The sequence below is a fragment of the Micropterus dolomieu genome, linkage group LG06, assembly GCF_021292245.1.
Source record: "Micropterus dolomieu isolate WLL.071019.BEF.003 ecotype Adirondacks linkage group LG06, ASM2129224v1, whole genome shotgun sequence".
Lineage (NCBI taxonomy): Eukaryota > Metazoa > Chordata > Actinopteri > Centrarchiformes > Centrarchidae > Micropterus > Micropterus dolomieu.
The window spans coordinates 28,326,281-28,344,605 of record NC_060155.1 but is presented as its reverse complement, the minus strand read 5'-3'; the positions used below and the strand labels follow the sequence as shown (position 1 = coordinate 28,344,605).

The following is an 18,325-nucleotide window of genomic DNA, read 5'->3' as shown; positions in this document are numbered from 1 at the left end:
TTAGTGATGTTTCCAGTCAGGATGCTCTCTGTTGCTGCTCTGTCTGACAAGAACGCGGGAATTTAGGCTGCCAAATGTCTCTACATGTGACGTTGTGATGTTGGCAGTGGTAAAAGTGCTGAGATCTTTATTTTTTTTTAAAGTAAAAGTCCTGCACCTACAGTAAGACTGGCCTCACCAGAAAAACACCCATATAGGTTGTTTGTTCAGCACTTTATTACTACCCATATTTACGTTTTGCCACCTCTGGTGGCCGTACAGAATGGGGTAGAAATAAGATACAGCAACGACAAAACAAAAGACCCAGCAGAAATTAAAGGTAGCATAAATTACTGTTCAGTAACTGTAAGTTCAGTTTTTTATTTCAATTTTGGATTATCTAGCTTCAGTAGTAAAGAACTAAAACATAGATGGAAGATTTAAATAATAGCATGGCACCAATACTAAAGTATTTCTTTGTTCCTGGATTATCGTCATTGCAAAGTTTTCAGACCCTGTTTCTCCTCTGCATAGCATATAGGACATAGCATGTCCTCGCGCTCTGCACAGTTCTAATATATTTTGAAAGCAGCATGTTGTTTGTGTGCAGGAGCGAGCGGAGCTGCTGGTGGTCAGAGTGCTGAGCGGTTTTAAGAGCAGTGACATAGAGAAGGCCGTGGGCTCCCTGGACAGAGCCGGAGTGGACCTGCTGATGAAGTACATCTACAGAGGCTTTGAGAAACCGTCCGACAACAGCAGCGCTGTGCTGCTGCAGTGGCACGAAAAGGTGTGTAGATATGCTGCAACTTGGAAATGTCAGACCTCCAACTACAAAGGTGTTCTTAGGTCTTTTGGCGATTTAAAGCGGTTTGCAAACATACAGACACGTCCTGAAGTCATTCAAAACTATTTAATATTTGTTGAAACTCATTTAATGGTCAGTGGCTGGCTAACGTGTGTGTTTGTTTCCACAGGCTCTGGCAGTGGGAGGTTTGGGATCTATAGTTAGAGTTCTGACTGCAAGGAAGACCGTCTGATCATCCCAGAACCACCAGAGCCCCCCCCCGGTTAACAGATGATGACAAACTCAAGATCAGCGGAGCGGAGTACCGGGACAAGTCTCTGCTGTTTATTTTTCTACTGAAGCTCAGTATCTTCCTGATGAAGTTCTTTCCTCTTTTGTCTCTGCATTCACTGCTGGCAGTCAGGCAGGGCGGTGCTGGCACCTCGGCTGCCTGTGTTTGTCAGCCATGCAGAGAGAACAGACACATTTGAGATGCTTCAATCCAAAGCAGCTCTTCGCTCCTTTCAAACTGCTTCCCAGCTGCTTTGATGCCTCCGCCGGCTCACTCTCCTCCTCCGCTCTACTTCTCTCCTCCTTCTCTACAACCTCTGTGTCATCCAGTGTGGGGGAAATGCAAAAGATTTTTGGATGGCCCGGTCACAGACCACCTGTCCAGGCTGGGATCAGAGTTATTCTTTCCTCTTATCGTTCTAACTCTGAACATTTTATTTCTGCTTACACCCCCTTGTTGCATGTAGCCTGGCTTTCAGGTTACACTGCTTAAAATAATTTTTTATTTTTTTATATTAAATAAATAATAAAAGTGCAAAATAAAAGAGCCAGGGCTCAAAAACACTTTTTGTATATATATTTTTTATTATTACTGAAAGGTGAAGTCCGTGTTGTGTGCTGGGAGGATGTTTCAGCGATGTGGTTGGTGGTAAAACATATCAGATGTAATATTAAATTTTATTAGTCATTCAACAAGCTTAAGTAAATGTAATTGGCAAGTTTTTTCATAATCAATTAATTGTTTAAGAAAACCTTTGGGGCTCTGGGAAGTCGTGATGGGCGTTTTTTCAGTTTTCTTATGTTTGACCTTAATTAACATTAATTGAGAAAATAATTTGCGAATGATCGGATAAAAAGATTTGCACCTTTTGTCATGTGCCTAATCAACTGCTGCACCATTCCTTGTGGTGTTAAATTACATTTAGCTGATGCTTTTATCCCAAGCGACTTACAATGGCTCTACATGTCAGAGGTCGCACGCCTCTGGAGCAACTATGGGTTAAGTGTCTTGCTCAGAGACACATTGGTAGATGGGTCACAGAGGGAATGTAACCCGGGTCTCTCACACCAAAGCCATGTGTCTTTTCCATCACCGCCCAATAATTGGACCCATTTCTAAAAGTTCCTCTAAGGAATACATCTCTGTAACCAAGATAAATCAAAAGCTACTGAACCAATGGGAACTCTTAAACAAATCCACATTCACTCCTCCGCTAAGAGCTATTATTTTTATTCCTTATCCAACTTGACAATTTCTCTTCTTATATGACAGTCAGTTTAATACAGAAAGGTAGAAGTAGGAAATATAAGATGCAGGTTTGATTAAGGGCAGCTGTGGCTCAGGGGGTAGAGCGGTCGTCCGCTTGATAGAAGGTTGGTGGTTCAATCCCTGGTTCTTCCAGTCTGCATACTGAAGCCCTGAGCGGTGTGGATGTGTAGGAATGCATTTCCGTTTCTGATGGCCAGTAGCACCATTGCCTCTGACATTCAGTGTTTGACTGATGTAGCTGGAAAGACGAGATAGTCACAATACAGACCAACAGTGATTTTCACACCCAAGATGTGAACTTTTTCTTGTTGTTTAAAGCAGACAATGAAAACATAAGCAACACCGCTGTGTTCTACGTTGAACACAGAGATTCAGGTTTATTGTCCAAACAGAAAGATGCAGTATACAGGTTCCACACACAGACAGCTAATCAGACACACGGTACAAAATGAGACAGGAGTGAAGCTCTTTTTAACGAGATGGGACTCGAGCAAACCTCCGACACTCTCCCATCAGGGCAGGTCAGTTTGTGAAACCTGACACCTTGTCTTTCCTAAAGCTAGAAATCTGATACAATCCTTGGATCTGTGGACGCCCCTCACGGGCCAGCTACACAGACATTAAAACGTATCAACAGGCTAAACTGAGTTGGCACATTTTAAATTTTACAGGCAGAACAAGAACTCAACAGAACTCAAACGTGGATTGATTCTTGACCAAAGAGTTACCATTTTTATCTTTTAAACCGAGACCACTGTGCAAACTTTATCTGCTGATGAAGACGGCGAGATGCTGATTTAGTCAAATGAACAGAAATAATTTGGATCATAAGAAGCAGGCAGCTTCTAGGGTTTTAAGAAATTATAGTACCATCTCACAAATATTCTGAATTTATACAGTGGATTCTACGGAAGCCCTAAGCGGCCATCCATTCAAATATTTTTTTTACTACTAATACTTTAATTTCAGTGTCACTGGTTAGCTCAGTTGGTAGAGCACATGACCCATCTTTTTCCTAATCCTCTTCAACAAAGTTCTGATAAAGACACTGTTGCTGGACTGTGTGCATCCCGGCAATTGGTCCACATCCATCAACTTATGGACTTAAACGTTACATATTTCCTGATGGCTATTTGGGAACCTTTGAAATAGCCGTTGGGAAATGTGTGATTGGATTCCCCTGAATTTCTTCATAACAACTTGGATGAAGAGGATAATCAAAAACAAAAGAAAACAATTGTTAACCTGCCGACACCTCGCTCTTCAGCTATAATTAGTTATTGAGTTCCCGAGATAATTATCCTGTTATCACGGGAAAACGGAGTAAAAAGGGGGACGGACATGTTTTTTTCTTCCAACTGGGTTTTCTTTTCTTGTCAGCTGCCAAAATTCATAAACAAGACCAAGAGTGTATGTACGTCCATTCTACCTTCTCTGTGAGGCTGTATTAAAGTACAGGGTGCAATTTTCAATGGCCGCTTAGGGCTTCCGTAGGATTCATAAAATAGGTTGCATTCTTTTTAAATGTAATGTAGTGAAATATTTATCCAGGAATGCCACAACACTGTGCTCCCATTATCAGGAATATTGTCGACGTGAAACCCTTTTATTCACCACTGACGTGCTGCAGGGGGTTCCGCCTCTTGGATCAAATAAATGAGCTGCACTGCCAAATATCAGGAATATTACACATAAATGACAAATAAAGTTTCCGACTGTCCATGAAACAAACGCTGCTTCACACCTAAAAACATAACATGTTTGAAACAGCAGTGAGAACCAGGTCTTGGTGCCCCCATGAGCCCAGACAGGTTGGACTAAGGGATTCCTTCACACCTGATGTGGGCTGCCAAGGTCTCGTTTCAGATGCTGATGCACCAACACACACACACACACACACATTCATCCAGTCACTCATGATTAGTGTATCTGCCCCCTAGCGGCCGTTACTTAGCAGCCACGGCAGTGCCTACAGACCACATTTGACAACATTAAATCGCATCCTCTGTGCACTACTGCCCATCAATGTAAGGAGCTTCACACATGCAAACTTCACATTTCTCTGCTATGGTAAAAACACACACTGGTGCATCGTCTTGCCCACAAACAGAGCAGCCAGTTAAAAAGAGCAACATCATGTTTGAAACGCACGTGTGTGTGTGTTTCGGTGTAATCGTTGTGGGTTTGTCCCGTCGGGGTTCTTGTGGGCGAAGTACCTTTCTTTACGTCTAAGAAGGAGGATGACGAGAAAAGAACCCCCACCACCGGTGAGTCAGTGGTGAATGACCAGCAAAGGGAGTAGAGTTGTAGAGATAGTGAATACTTTAATGGTCTGACTGACTGTGGCGCTGCAAAAATACCCTCCCTCCCCACCCGCCTCCAATCACACACACACACACACACACACTCACGCTGCTTCCTCTCCACGTTACAAAAGACATTTATAAAAGGACAAGCCATAGAGAGCAGCCACAGATATTAGAGGACAGTTTGTTCCTACAGGCAGCAGATCAAGACAACAGCTCCCAGAGTCTCTGTCACAATTCAGGGTTTCTCTGCTGTACACAGACCATGTTATGGAAACAAAAGCAGGACAAGCCCTGACAAATGGTGCAGCGGGGTGACCACAGAGTCATTCGTTTAGTGCTCTCCCTTGTTCGACAAAGACAGCTGGAAAATCTCTGTAGCTTCATGTCACTACTTACTTACATCCAACTGGATTTGCTTGCACAGCCGACAGCTGGTTAAAACTGCCAAGTGTCTCAGTGTGAACGCTGGTATTCAACATGTGGTTTATCAGGTGTTTTCTCAAAGGGCCCTATGCACTCTGTGATAACAGCATCTCACACTTTGTCAGATGTTTCTAATTAAATTATGGTTGTAATCTGTGTCTGACAGTGCAGAACCAGTTTAGAGGAATGCCAACGGCAGAAAAGCCCATAATAGTTTGAATTTCATAAGCAACTGAAACCCAACTGTGAAACTGAATCACTACTTATTAGTTAATGTTGAACTTACATTTTACTTTGAAAACCTTCAGTCTGAAATGTGTGGTTCTTTTTTTTTAGGGTTCACAAACGCAGACAGAAAATCCAAGTGTCCAATGTCCAAACTCAAGCTGCTCGGATTCCACTGCTCATTTTAAGATCCAAAGATGTTATCTTAAAATTTCAGGCTACCCAGGATAATCGATTAAGTGTGTCTCTGTCTCTGACTGATTTCATTCTGTCAAGAGTTCAGATGAGCAAATCAAACCACAGAAATCCAGCTGGATGGTTTTGAAAATAAAATACTTCAATGTCATAAATTTAGTGGTGTTTCAATTTCAACAGTTTCAAAATTAGGTTTTTAGTTCATTATAAAACTATATTTATTCCGACCTTTATCCGTTTCCAATAGGTTCATCGTAGAGTTGAAGAGCACACGCCCATGTGTTATCTAGGTCTATGGGCGTTTACAATGTTGCCATGTGAACACTGTTTCCTGCACAAAGTTTACATTTATGTTTACGGTCTCTGCTGGCCGCTGTACTGATCTGCTACCTTCTACAGAGAGAAAGATAAAAAGAGACAAAAAAGAAAACCCACAGAATATAAAACAAGTTTTTTCTTTTTACAAGAGTCCTTTTGAGGGGTTCTGCATCCCCTCGTCTCCTTCAGACACACACGGTCCTCTCTTCTTGTTTCTGTGTGCGCAGGTGTAGCCAAGTCCATGTGTTGACGTCCTACTGGCGAGTGAGTGTGTGTGTGTGTGTGTGTGTGTGTGTGTATGTATGTGTGTGTTTCTGTGTGAGACTACTTGTGTTCTTTAGTAGGCGCAAAGTAGAGCTCCATGGGTTTGTTCACCTTCCAGTACTTTTCGCTGACCAGCTCCAGGGAGAAGGAACCATTCAGAACCTGCGAACAGAGACAACAGGTTCAAACATCCATGAGGGTTTCACACGCCGACCCTCGCCACTTTCTATAACTAAACCTCCTCCAGTCCGTCTGTAGAAGCAGAGTTGTTCTCAGAGTTTAGGAAACTAAACTGCTTTTGCCTGCCGTTCCATGTTTTAATATAGTTTCATCTCGCCAGCAGACGTTTCTGAGCGCTGCTCTATCTGCCTCCGCATGTGAGTGAACGCCTCCTGTACAGAGACTACAAAGCCAGTGTGCGTTTGTTTACAACGCTGAAACGGAAGCGCACTGCATTCGCCAAAGAACAAAAAAAAAAGTAGTAAGGATGTTGTAATTATGAGACAACTGAAAAAGGTGCCACTTCCTGCTTTGCAGAGTAGAACCACTGCACAGCCTCAGAAAGGTTAGTTATCAGCTTGATACTTCCAACACTAAGTTTTCAGGGTTTAAAGATATCGGTTTTACTGCAATGTTGACGGACTAATATTTATCTCATAATTACAAGGTATCTACTTTTTTTCTTTGGTGAATGCAATGCCTCCGTTGGTAATAAAGTCGTTGAAACAGAAATATATAAAGTATGTTAGCTAACATTACTACGGTCTAATTAAAAGTCCCAAGTTTGACATATTGTCGTATAAGCCTGTTAACCAAGTGGTACCGGATCTGCCGGACCGGTGATCGATTTTCGCTGTTCTAGCTGTTTTCAGTCCAAAAACAGCGGTCGTTCGTGTCAATAAAGGCCGTCCTTGCGGGCCGCCATCTTGGTGAGGTCGGTGAGCTGATAAGTTTCGTTTCTGTCATCAGATGGAGGGAGAGAAGAAGAGCTTGCTTTGGCGGAGGCGGATTTTATCGGCCTCTGCCGGCAAACCGTAGGCGCTACACAGACATGCAGCATATCAAATCGATTCGTCTCTTCAATACGAAAAGAAAGAGCCCACTTACAGCCCTGGAGGATGTTCTGTTCTCAAGCTGTGGCCTGTGTGCTTTACAAGCCACAGGATTATTCACCGTTTTTATCAAATTTTCAATGTTTTGGAAGCTTTATGTTATTTGGAACGTGCTTGTGTGGAGAGAAATAATGTTTTAAAGATAACTACCAATAAAAGCGAACATATAAACAGTAAATATGGCCAAAACATGGACATATTCTGGTATATTTTTGAAAGATTGTTGTATAACAGTTTATTTTCATCAAATTTACAGTTACAGTTGTATTCCAGGTGTATTAGAAGATATTCACGTGCATTATAATCTTCTTTATGATGGTTTGTTGCATTAAAATATAGCTTTTATATAAATATATTAATGTACAATGGATTTATGTTCCTTAGTTTCTGACCTTTCAAAGAAGACCAGAATTATGCATCTAGGCCTGATGGTTGAGGAGATATTACTGATTATTCTGGGTGTTATTTTAGGTGGCAGGTACCATGTGGTTAAGGTTATCTTAACGCTACATTAGAGAGAGGGTTAGGGGCCAGTCAAAAACAGACCTCCCAGAGAACCCCCAGATTTCAAAGACTAATCGGATGCACACAGATCACATAAATTTTGGATTTAAAACTCAGCCTTTTTTCCGAAAGGTCACACGTTTGCTCTCCTGCTCATATTCCCCCAACTTCTTCAGAAAGTTTTAACCTTCTCTGTATGTTTCTACATTTCAGATCCTAAAGAGCACCTGTTTTAGTCTGAACACGCCCCTTTCACATATTCAATAATGGCTTCAAACCTAGAACGTTTTAGCGAATGGTAGCCAGGATGTGGATTGGAGTATGAAGCAAAGACACAGATATTTTGGGGGGAGGGACACAAGTAATTTTCTATGGAAAAAGGGTGAATAATACCATGAAGACTATTGACTGGGACCAGAACCAATTCATAATATAATAAAGTGTCTGTACATTTCATGTACTTCCTCACAAAAGTGAATTTACTGTTAAGAAACTAAGTAATATACTATCCACCATCCTTTACTGTATTACTGCCATCTGTGCTTTTCCTGCTGTGACTTTTCAACATGTCTTCTGTGAAGAAGGCCAACAGCAGAATGTGCAGGGGTGGAAAAACTGATTGCACTAATCTGCTTGGGGACGTGTGTTTAGATCAATGCTGTTTTGCTGTGTGTATGTACTCACAGTGAACTGGTTTCCAGCAGTAGGGATGTAGATGGTGTACTGTTTCTCTGAAGCTGCCTCCACATTAACAGGACTGGCCTCCGCGTTTCTTCTCAGCTCCTCCAGAGCCAGTCTGACGGCCAGGTATTTTGACAGGTGATCCACCGTAGCGTTACCGGACGTCTTAATGTAGCGAGGTACAAACTCCACACTGCAGACACACATTCAAATATATGTGTAAATGAGCACATAGTAAGCCCACAGGATATGGACTGTAGGCGTGTGCCTCTTCACTGGTCTCAGGATTCGATTATCAGGTCAACGATTCGATTTCTCGATGCATCACCTCAAGTGTGGGAATTTCTAGGCATTACGATTATGAGGCTACGATGCAATTGTAAAACAAACAGGATAAATTTATTATTTTTCTCCCTGTTTGACTACTTGGTACTTTTAAAGCAAATTAATCCAAACAAGAAGGTAGTAATAAAATGCAGATATTTAATGTTACTTCATATAAGCTAACACAGCATTATTACAGCGTTATTACTGACCTCTGCTGCTGCTATTTTTATTTATTCAGATGGGGGTTGAACTTCGCACTTTACAATGTTCCAGCCAAACCACGTTCACGCCACCTCAGTAGATCTGTTCCTTTTTTGTCTCGTCTAGTGTAGTTACACGTTTGTTTCTTGTCTTGTAAGTTGGTTATTGTGATCTTGTATTGAGCACCACGGGCCTTGAGAAACGGCATTTGGGTCATTTCAACAAACCAACTTTACAGCAGTCAAATAACATCCTGCTCAGCTTCCAGACCGCAGTCTGAAGAGGAGACGTTAGCGCTAACTGCCTTTCTAGTAGTTGAAAACAGACAGACAGACTTTAATAAACGGACACGCTGTGACCTACACTGTACATTTACAGCCAGACTGAAACGTAGCGCTCATCTTTTCCTCTATTCCGCTCGTTTTCACCGACTGCCGCCTGTCGCGTAGCTGTCATTTGAAGAATGAGAAGAGGACGCTAGCTAAGCGCTACACAGAGTGCAGGGGAAAATCATTAACGATAGGTGCGCTATTGATTTTTTTTTAACGTTATCAATTATTGACATTTGTTAATCGAATCATAATCGTTCAAGTTTGCATCGCGATGCATCTAAAATGCATCTTTTATTTTCCACACCCCTAACGGACTGCTCTCATTAGTTCTGTTTCAAAATCCAGGAGGAGTTTGGTGAATGCAACAACAATGACAGATACTGTTTTAAGGTGTTTTGTTTTGACATGTGTTGCAGGAAGTATGTATAACGGCTACTCTCTGTGCACCTTTGTCAAACATTCCCACATTAGCAGCTACTATCGGTCACATTCAGTCCAGCTAACATGAAGCATGATCAAAATACCAGTTTCAAGTTAGGCTGTACCCAGAATACTAAAAGTGTTTACGGACGGTGCACAGGTGGGTGAATTGTGCTTGGTTTGGTTTATTATGTAAATGTGTTAATATTTAGTCAAGGTATTTATTTGTAAAGCACATCTGGATATAAAAGGGACTCACGTTGACCAAACAACAGTGGTCTGTACTACGAAGCGGGGAAACTGGCTTATCCAGGTAACTTCAGGAATAACTTCGTGACGTCGGTGTAACTTCCAGATTAACCCGTACTACGAAAGGTGGACAGGTGTTAACCGAGGTCTGTTGCCATGGCAATTTACGCAGCATGTCTAAACTGCTCCGAGCAGGTTTGGTTCGTGGTTAACTCGAGGTTACCCTGCACGTGGACTACACACCACATCTGTACTCTGTGTTAATGCTGAGAAGTTGGATATTAATACACATGGCTTCATAAAATCTGTTTAGATTTCATGCTGATTTGTTCCACTGCGGCTGCAATCAAGTTCTGAACACAACAGCATCACGTTCAGACAGCGGGCCCTGCAGCCTCGGGGATTTTAAAGAGGAAGGTTAATTAATTAATAGTTTCGTAGATGTAGTCTATAACTGAATTCTCCGGAGTGTTTTCACATATTTAGATTGACTATTTTACGTGTCCAAAAAAAATAGGGAGTCAGGGTGAGGGTTAATATGCTAACCGAGAAAAAAAAAAAAAAAGTATCACAATCACTATCGTGCATCTCTAAGATAGTGGGTTAAACTTACGAGTATTTCCTCACTGCTAAATCCGATAACTTTCCAGTGCATGCATACTACACGGCAGACGTGTGTGAGGTCGCAGCCTCGCAAAGTGAAGTTACTCTCATAAATGTGTGACTATAATGTCAGAATATTCAAGCTTTTTACTTGTAGATTAATCTTGGAAATTAAATTCTGTCTGGCTTAAACGCTGGCTCCTTTTTTTCCCCTATTACAATGGAGCCCAGGGTTAACACGGACTCAACTAACCAACATCTTATTCACCGTTTAACTCCAGTGTAGGTGGTCAGAGTTTGCCAACCCTGAATTTGCCTGATAACCCCGAGTTAACTCTGAGTAGGTTGAACTTCCTTCGTAGTACAAGCCACCGATTTCAGAACTGTTGTGTCCGCATCGTTACAGAGACCTGCCCTATCAACACCCCGGATCAAGCACTCAGCAGGTGGTCCGTGTTCTGAGCTTTCAGTGCAAGACTCCCGCAAGATGAGAGGAGGTGGACTACAAATGTCATTTCGTTATGCAGCCTTGTGCTGTTTAATGACTAATAAGCTTGCACCTTGAAATGTCTCATCCCTCACAGCACTCTCAAGCCGTTAAGTCCACTCCTGTTTCTTATCTGTGAGACCGTACGAGCCGTTATTCAAGCAGTATGTGTGTTACACTACCTGTTGTGACCGTCGTCCTTCTCCATCAGGGTGGGATGTGGCCTGAACACCAGTTCTATTTCACTGGCACCGCCGTCGATTACAGAGTCCCCGCCCCCGTTCTCAGCAGCGTTGTCCATGTCCAAACCGCTGTCATCGCTTGTTTTGGTGCGCTTAATGCTCGGACCTGCCTCCTGGGGGGGGGGATGTGTGCTTTTCAGTGTTTAGGCATCATTTAACGTAAATAATGTTCTCATTCATCATCAATATATTCACACAAAAACATTACGTGCATGTTCGCATGCACAAAGTTAACGTTGTTAAACATCACAACATACCTGGTTGCTGTGGACCGAAGCGTTGCTACAGTGGGAGGAGTCTCCATTGTCCTCAGCTCCGCTACCGTTCTCCACTGTGTGTCTCTTTCCACGCTGCAGTCTGACAAAGACAAGTACACATTTAGTTTATTATTATCATCATCAACATCATTACACGTCGATGCGCATTACTTGTGCGTGTTGAAATTGCGGTTTACCTGGTCATAGCCTGTATCTTCAGCCCCTCCTCTATGCTGTGGGAAAGGGCTTGCTGGTTGTTGTGTTTGCTTATGCGGGCCAACACTCTCTCCTGGTGAGCTTCGTACTCATCACGACTGGGATAAATCTTACCTGAAATGGGATAAATGAATATAAAACTAAATTCTAGAATATTTTATAATAATTTTGACATGATTAAGACATTTTTACTCCAGGTTTGACTTGTGTCGTGATTCAAGCTCCTGGCAAAGTTGCATGGTTACTTACTAATCAGAGCATCAAAGTTCGGGTCTGGACGCAGCGACCTCTTGGACACCAGCTTCTTACGACAGGTAGGACACTCTTTATTACTGCAGAGACAGGGAGGACAAGTGTCTAAAGATTGGGATCACCTCGAAAGCATCCAGTCTACGCATCGTAACGGAGCATAACTGAAAAACAAGGTAATGTTAGCATTTACCGTAAATCACGATTGCTAGTTGAGATGAAGGCTCGCTAAGGTAATTCTTAAGGGTAGATTTATGATCGTCCGTTTGTGGTTATTGTTCTCCGACTGGTTAGTCCACGAGTTTGGGTTGTAACGTTACAGTGATACGAGTCACACAGCTGCGGGGCTCGAGACTAACGGCGTCCTGTCGTTAGAAAATAATGTGTTTGGGACAAAGAAATATTCTGTAGGATGAAAGGGATTGTGTAGGCATGTGTTTATTTATTACGATCACAGCAAATGGATTACTGAACCAAACGAGCACTGACTACAACGGAGGCCGTCTTCTCACGCTGTTACTACAGTCACGCCGGACTCACACAGGAGATTATTATTAATTATTAAAAAAAGATTATGATTCTCATTAAATAATGATGTTAGTCTCATAATATTATATGAGATTATGAATGTGCAGAAAGTTTTGAACAAGAGCAGAAAAGCTGCTGAAACAAAGTCCAGGAGTTTATAACTGAATTGAAATTAAATAATTTATCGTCAAGGTAAAAAGGTGCCCCAACAGATAACTTTTCAGTTTTGTTTGTCTGTTTTTCCAAGACTGTTCTGGACGGAGGTGAAAAAAAGTTAGTCTGGAGCCCTGCACAGCTGATCCGGGTACTGGCGCCAAACAAAAGTATTTCTTATCCAATTACTCAATGAAAAGAAATCTGTAGAATACACGATTAATAAAATATTCCACAGCTGCAGCTCTAAAGGATAGACGTGTTTTATACATTCATCAATATCATGAAATAATATTGCTGTTGAAACTTAAACTTTGTTGCAATATCGCAGACATCTGGGGCGAGTAGTGGACTGCTGTGTGTGCGTGTGAGAGAGGGAAATGTTGAATCACGTAACAAGCAACGATTTCTCTCGGTGTCTCTCTCCCTCTCATTTATTTATTTATTTATCTCCTTCGGTAAAATTGATAGGATACAGATCGCATTTTTATACCAGGTGTAAATGTGGCGCGAGGCCCTCACGAAGCTCAGATTATAACTCGAACCCTGTTCGTCGCGGAGCGATACGGATCTGTGCGAAGGAATTCGACCTCATACCCGTTGTATACGCTCATAATATCACTACTATGAACCAATCAGATTGCTTGATTTGAGATACCCGTTTTATAATGTGGAATAATATAAATGCAAGACATTTCAAATGCATTTTAATTTCTGTCTGGGTCAAACACTACACTTTAAGTAAACCTGAAATACAAAAGAGTCAAACCTGAATATGCTGCTTCAGGCTACTACATGTGTTTACTTTGAGCACAAAAAACTGACCTGCACAAACCTTTTCTGTGGTATTTACTCAGCACATTTTTACAGTTTATGGTCAAAAGCACATTAGAACAAATGTCACCACTTACAGGAATAAAAGAGCTGCAGACTAATGAGTAAGTGATTGTCTAAGTTCATGCATTTCTGTGATGACAAACAGCGTAGTAGCAATACTTTGCTAAGATTTAATGTAGGGCCGCAATTTAGGATTATTTTCACCGCCTACAAAATGTCAGAAAATGTCAATGATGTCCTTAACAACCCGTTTCACTTCCAACTTACAAAGTAACCGAGCACACCCGGAAACACTGCTAAGTTATATCAGAGGAAATGTTCTGCCCACGTTACGCCCCATAAATGTCACCCGTGTCTCATATAACTTTATGGATTTTATCTCGCATCATTTACACAGAAATTGCTTTAACAAGGGATCTGTTTGTAGCGAGAACGGACAGGAAGAAATAAAGAGAGTTAAACTGGAATGCGAGTATTGATCCTATCCTTATCAAACAGGTAATGGGAACTTACTGTACGCTCCAATATATCACCATCATCGTCAGCCTTTGAGTGATGTTAGCTTTCTCCACTTGTGATCTAATAACGTGATTTCTCTTGTCTGATTGTGGAGATCACACCTCACACACTCTTCCTACTTATTCTCTGCAGCCGCCTGTCCCTGAATACCACTTCAGGGACAGAGAGGGGTCTCCTGGTTTCTACTGCAGGATAAAACTCACCCAGATCTCAAAGCTGTGATGATACAATCAGCGCAGAAGCGGTGCAGACATTCTTTGGTTGTCATTGTGTTCTTCAACATGTCCAGACAGATGGGACACATAAGTTCGCTGTGCAGGGACCTGGGCGACACTGCTATCTCCAGTCCATCTGTTATAGCCTCCTGTGCCAGTACGAAACAGATCGAGATGAAGGTTAGTACACACAAAGATGAATCTGCCTGCGGAGTGGTACAGCTGACACGGCTCACGGGTCTGACTGTGCACAGCAACTGAAGAGTCATCATTTGGGATATTGCACAGCTCACTGTTCTATTTTCGGGAACATGGGAGAGCTCCGGACTAACTTTCTGCATTGGTGCGGCACAGAATCATCCACCTCTTTTCTCAGCATAATAGAGCATCACCACACGCGAGGTGCACAACACCGGCGCACGCAGTTGCTTTTCTCTGGCTGCACAAAGTTGGAACCACCTTTTGCCTGATCATTGTTGTGAGCTCACAGTAAGCTCACACGGTGGACAGATTGGACAGATTTGTGCAGCGGTGTTTACGACAGGCTACTAAACATTCAATTTCACAGACGGGTCTGTCGTCAATGTGAGAGAGAGTGAGAGAGATATTTAAAATGGGTCGCCAGCCCAAGTAAAGCCTATGGGCCTTTTTAAAAGTGCTTGCTACTCCCTCTCCCTACCTACTTCTGCTCAGTTCGCGCGTTCATGCGCATGTCCACTGTATTTAAACACTATACGGGTTAGGGAGCTCGATTTGGCCTGGAGGGTGACTCCGACCAGAGTTCACTCCGTGTCAAGGGTCTAGTTTCGGAAAGGCCCTTTCGTGAGTGGGAAACACTGGGTGCGCCTACATTTTTTATTTAGCTGCACTGCCAATAAATTTAGGTGCACCCAAATCTTTCTCAGCACCTTTAACAGTATATTCTAAGCTTCTGTCATTTCCCAAACAAATTGATAATTACGTATCATGATTGTAAACAGGAACACCTGCAAGTAAAAGTTGAATTTTGAGCTGTGATTGGTCAGCTTGGTAGCGTTGCACTTCCTCCGTTGGACACGTTCTTTTGAGCGTCACAACCCCCTCGAAATAACTCGTTTCACCACTATACAATTATCATTTTACAGATTGATTTACCCTACAGATGTTAGGTTTAAAAAACAAACAAAAGCAAGAGGATTTCCATAAAACACTATGTACGTAATCGGTGAATGAACTGAGTGGCATGAATTATTACCTGTGGTGTTCTCTGTAGCTCATACAGACTCAGCTCCCAGGTCTTACTGAGGGGTTGAACCCCGTTGGTCTGAACTGTCTGAGTCATCTCTGCAACGCTGAAACAACAACAACAACAAAAAAAGGATAATGAGATTTTCTTAGAAATCTAGGACGTAATGATGACCTCTGGTGATTACTATTAGTGGGAAACGCACGATAAATGGACTGCACTCTTAAGCACTTTTCTTAATTTTGCAGACAAAATTTGACTCGTTTACACAGACATGTACCAATTAGGGCTGGAACTAACAATTATTTTCATTGTCAATAATTATCGATCACTTGTTCGGTCTATAAAATGTCAGAAAATGGTGAAAAATGTTTCCCAAAGCCCAAGATGACGTCCTCAAATATCTTGTTTTGTCCACAACCCAAAAATTTTGTTTACTGTCAAAGAGGAGCAAAGAAACCAAAACATATTCACATTTATGAAGCTGGAATCAGAGAATTCTTCTTTCACTCAAACTAAACAAATCAAATGATCCAAATAGTTACCAATTCATTATATAGTTGACAACTAATGGATTATTTGATCAATCGCCACAGCTCTAATACTAATAGTCACAGAGCTCCAATCCAATGCAAAGCACTTGATTGGCTATCAGCAGCGACTGTGTAGTTTACCAAAAGATTTGTTTTACATTTTGTGTTCATCCGTTGAAAGAGAACTACATTATTTTGTCACTGGAGCCGATTTCTGCAAGTAATGAAATGCCAAGGAACAGCAGCATTTGAAAGACATCAGAAAGGGAACTCCTGTTACAGATAAAGGTGAGGATTAAAAACTTTAATTTTGACGAGAAATCCCTGCAATTTATTTCTTATTCCTCAGGGGTAAATAACTCCAAACACATGGAACAGTTCCTCTGCAATAACCCAGTGACTCTAACATCCACCTGTATCCTCCTTACTAGCAAATTAATAGCATCTTATATTGTATATAATAACTTTTATTTGTAGAGAACTTATCAAATGGAGTACAAAGTGCTTTCACAGAAGATAAAGAACAATTAAAATCCAAACAGTTAAAAAGTCACCATAGAAATAAGACAAAGCATAATTACCACAAAAAAATATTTATTCCAGCTTTTTTGCACTAATTTACTGACTACAAATTTTGTTGTTTTGTGTTTTATTTTTTGTACAGTAGTTTGCAGTTTGTGTCTGTTTTTGTTGAGCTTGCTGTCCTGTTTGTTTAAAGGTAACTCTGAGGTAATTAAAGTGATCCTCATTCTAAATATGGAGCATATCGGGGTCCCAATCAACAGGGAAAGGCTAGATAAGTGAATTTTCCAAACATAGCCAGAATCTAGACACTTGGGTCTGGCCTCTGCCTTGAATTATCCAACCATCTATAACACTTTTGTGCCTCTTTGTCAAAGTCACCTGAGACTTTTTGGCCGTGCAGAGCTTGAACTGACTAAAATATTAACTAAATCCAACCAGGGGTATCCTACACTTTGTATCGGGCCTGGTGGTCTCTGTCTCTGACCTGACAGTATTTCTAAATATCAAAATGTCAAGGCTCCTCTCAGCATGTGTGAGCCATGCTGACTGACACACATGCTACAGCCAAGAGGTGAAAGTGGGGGGGTGGTCCGTGTTAAACACTGTGGGTGGCTGAACACAAAACTGATGCATCTTTACACCCTCAGATTAATAATGTCAAGAAAAAAGCCAACAACGGAGACGTGAATCTGGGTACATCTTCACCCCAACGTTACACATTCGTCTAATATCCCCCGCAATCATCCATTCATGTCAGTAAACAAAGCCCAGCGCGTTAAAACTAACGAATCAGATGACATAACGTTATCGTTGTCTGTGGCTAACACGAGACGAAAGAGTAGCTATACGACGACGTTTGATTCAGTAGATTTTATTGGCACTAGATAATCAATTAGAGTTAATAATAGACAGCCCCGCGCACAGATTTCACGTACCATCTGCGGGGCTAGGCTAATGCTAACTAGCCACCACGGAGGTTAGCTGTTCCCCCCGAAACGCAAACATTAGGAGGCAGAAATAAGCTTCATATACTGCGTGTGTGTGTAGCCGACAAAAGGGGCACACGCGGCTCGTTTGTCCTGGTTTAAATATTACACACAACGATACAAAACGCTAATATCTAAAATATCGCGAAGGAGTCGTGAATGTAAATTGTGGCTGTGACAGAGGGGAAAAACAACAACAGAGACGGAGCCGACGCACCAGCCTCTTCAGCTAATATCAGCCCTTTTTTTTTTAAACCTTATTTCTAAAAAAATTAAACAGCAAATTCACATGCGAACCAGCCTTTGATACACACGTACAAACATAAACACAAAATATTCCTAGCTTCCATAAAATACGATTGTTTCTGTACTTACGTTTTCAGTTGTGGGTTCGAGCCGATCCAGCCAGCGCGTTTAGGCGAAGGCAATATGGCGGATGCACAGGAAGCGGTGTGTTCTGGGAAACTGAGGCGCAATGCCAGAGGGGGGCCCGGGGCCCTAATTTACAAAGGAATGCAGGTCAGTGGTGGATGAAGTATCCAGATCTCTTACTTAAGTAAAAGTACTAATACCTCACTGTAAAAACACTCAGTTACAGGAAAAAAGTACTGCATTGAAAATGTTACTTGAGAAAAAGTATGTAAGTACAATCAGGAAAATGTTGCCTACAGACATTATTCAAAGTAAAAGTAGTCAATGCAGAAAGTATAAAAATATATTGTATCAGGAGATTATTACTCATGCATTAATGTAAAAGCAGGATTTTAGTGTTGTATTTGTTTGAGGTTGAGCTATTTTGTATCATACTGCAATTAATGACTTTTTTCATTATGGATTAATCCGCTGATTATTTTCTTCTTTAATCG

The 18,325-nt window shown here is 41.6% G+C and overlaps 2 protein-coding genes across 3 annotated transcripts; one reads left to right on the top strand and one right to left on the bottom strand.

The window, feature by feature from the left end:
- The first annotated feature begins 97 nt into the window (after positions 1-97).
- On the top strand, positions 98-1,618 carry LOC123972543 (actin-related protein 2/3 complex subunit 5-like protein). Its single transcript, XM_046052067.1, has 3 exons — positions 98-109; positions 572-766; positions 954-1,618. Exons 1-3 carry the CDS (start codon positions 98-100, stop codon positions 1,014-1,016), a joined length of 270 nt encoding a protein of 89 aa, XP_045908023.1. The 3' UTR covers positions 1,017-1,618.
- A 1,037-nt stretch (positions 1,619-2,655) lies between these two features.
- Positions 2,656-17,957, bottom strand: rnf2 (ring finger protein 2). 2 transcript variants are annotated; one of them, XM_046051704.1, is made up of 9 exons: positions 17,835-17,957; positions 15,425-15,521; positions 14,179-14,345; positions 11,939-12,021; positions 11,671-11,803; positions 11,474-11,573; positions 11,157-11,329; positions 8,359-8,548; positions 2,656-6,220 (listed from the first exon to the last, which is right to left on the bottom strand). In XM_046051704.1, the coding sequence occupies exons 2-9, from the start codon at positions 15,509-15,511 to the stop codon at positions 6,119-6,121; spliced, it is 1,035 nt and encodes a 344-aa protein (XP_045907660.1). In that variant the 5' UTR covers positions 15,512-15,521; positions 17,835-17,957; the 3' UTR covers positions 2,656-6,118. The 2 variants fall into 2 exon arrangements, with proteins under 2 accessions (XP_045907660.1, XP_045907661.1); XM_046051705.1 differs by having other exon boundaries at positions 14,179-14,339.
- Between the last annotated feature and the right edge of the window lie 368 nt (positions 17,958-18,325).

Bases quoted from the DNA above. Each gene is read 5' to 3' on its own strand.
- LOC123972543 (XM_046052067.1), top strand. The intron at 767-953 runs GTGTGTAGATAT...TTGTTTCCACAG, and splicing joins TGCTGCAGTGGCACGAAAAG to GCTCTGGCAGTGGGAGGTTT.
- rnf2 (XM_046051704.1), bottom strand. From the start codon at position 15,511: ATGACTCAGACAGTTCAGACCAACGGGGTTCAACCCCTCAGTAAGACC. The intron at 11,574-11,670 runs GTAAACCGCAAT...TGTCTTTGTCAG, and splicing joins AAGATACAGGCTATGACCAG to ACTGCAGCGTGGAAAGAGAC. The intron at 6,221-8,358 runs GTGAGTACATAC...CTCTGTTCGCAG, and splicing joins CTGCTGGAAACCAGTTCACT to GTTCTGAATGGTTCCTTCTC.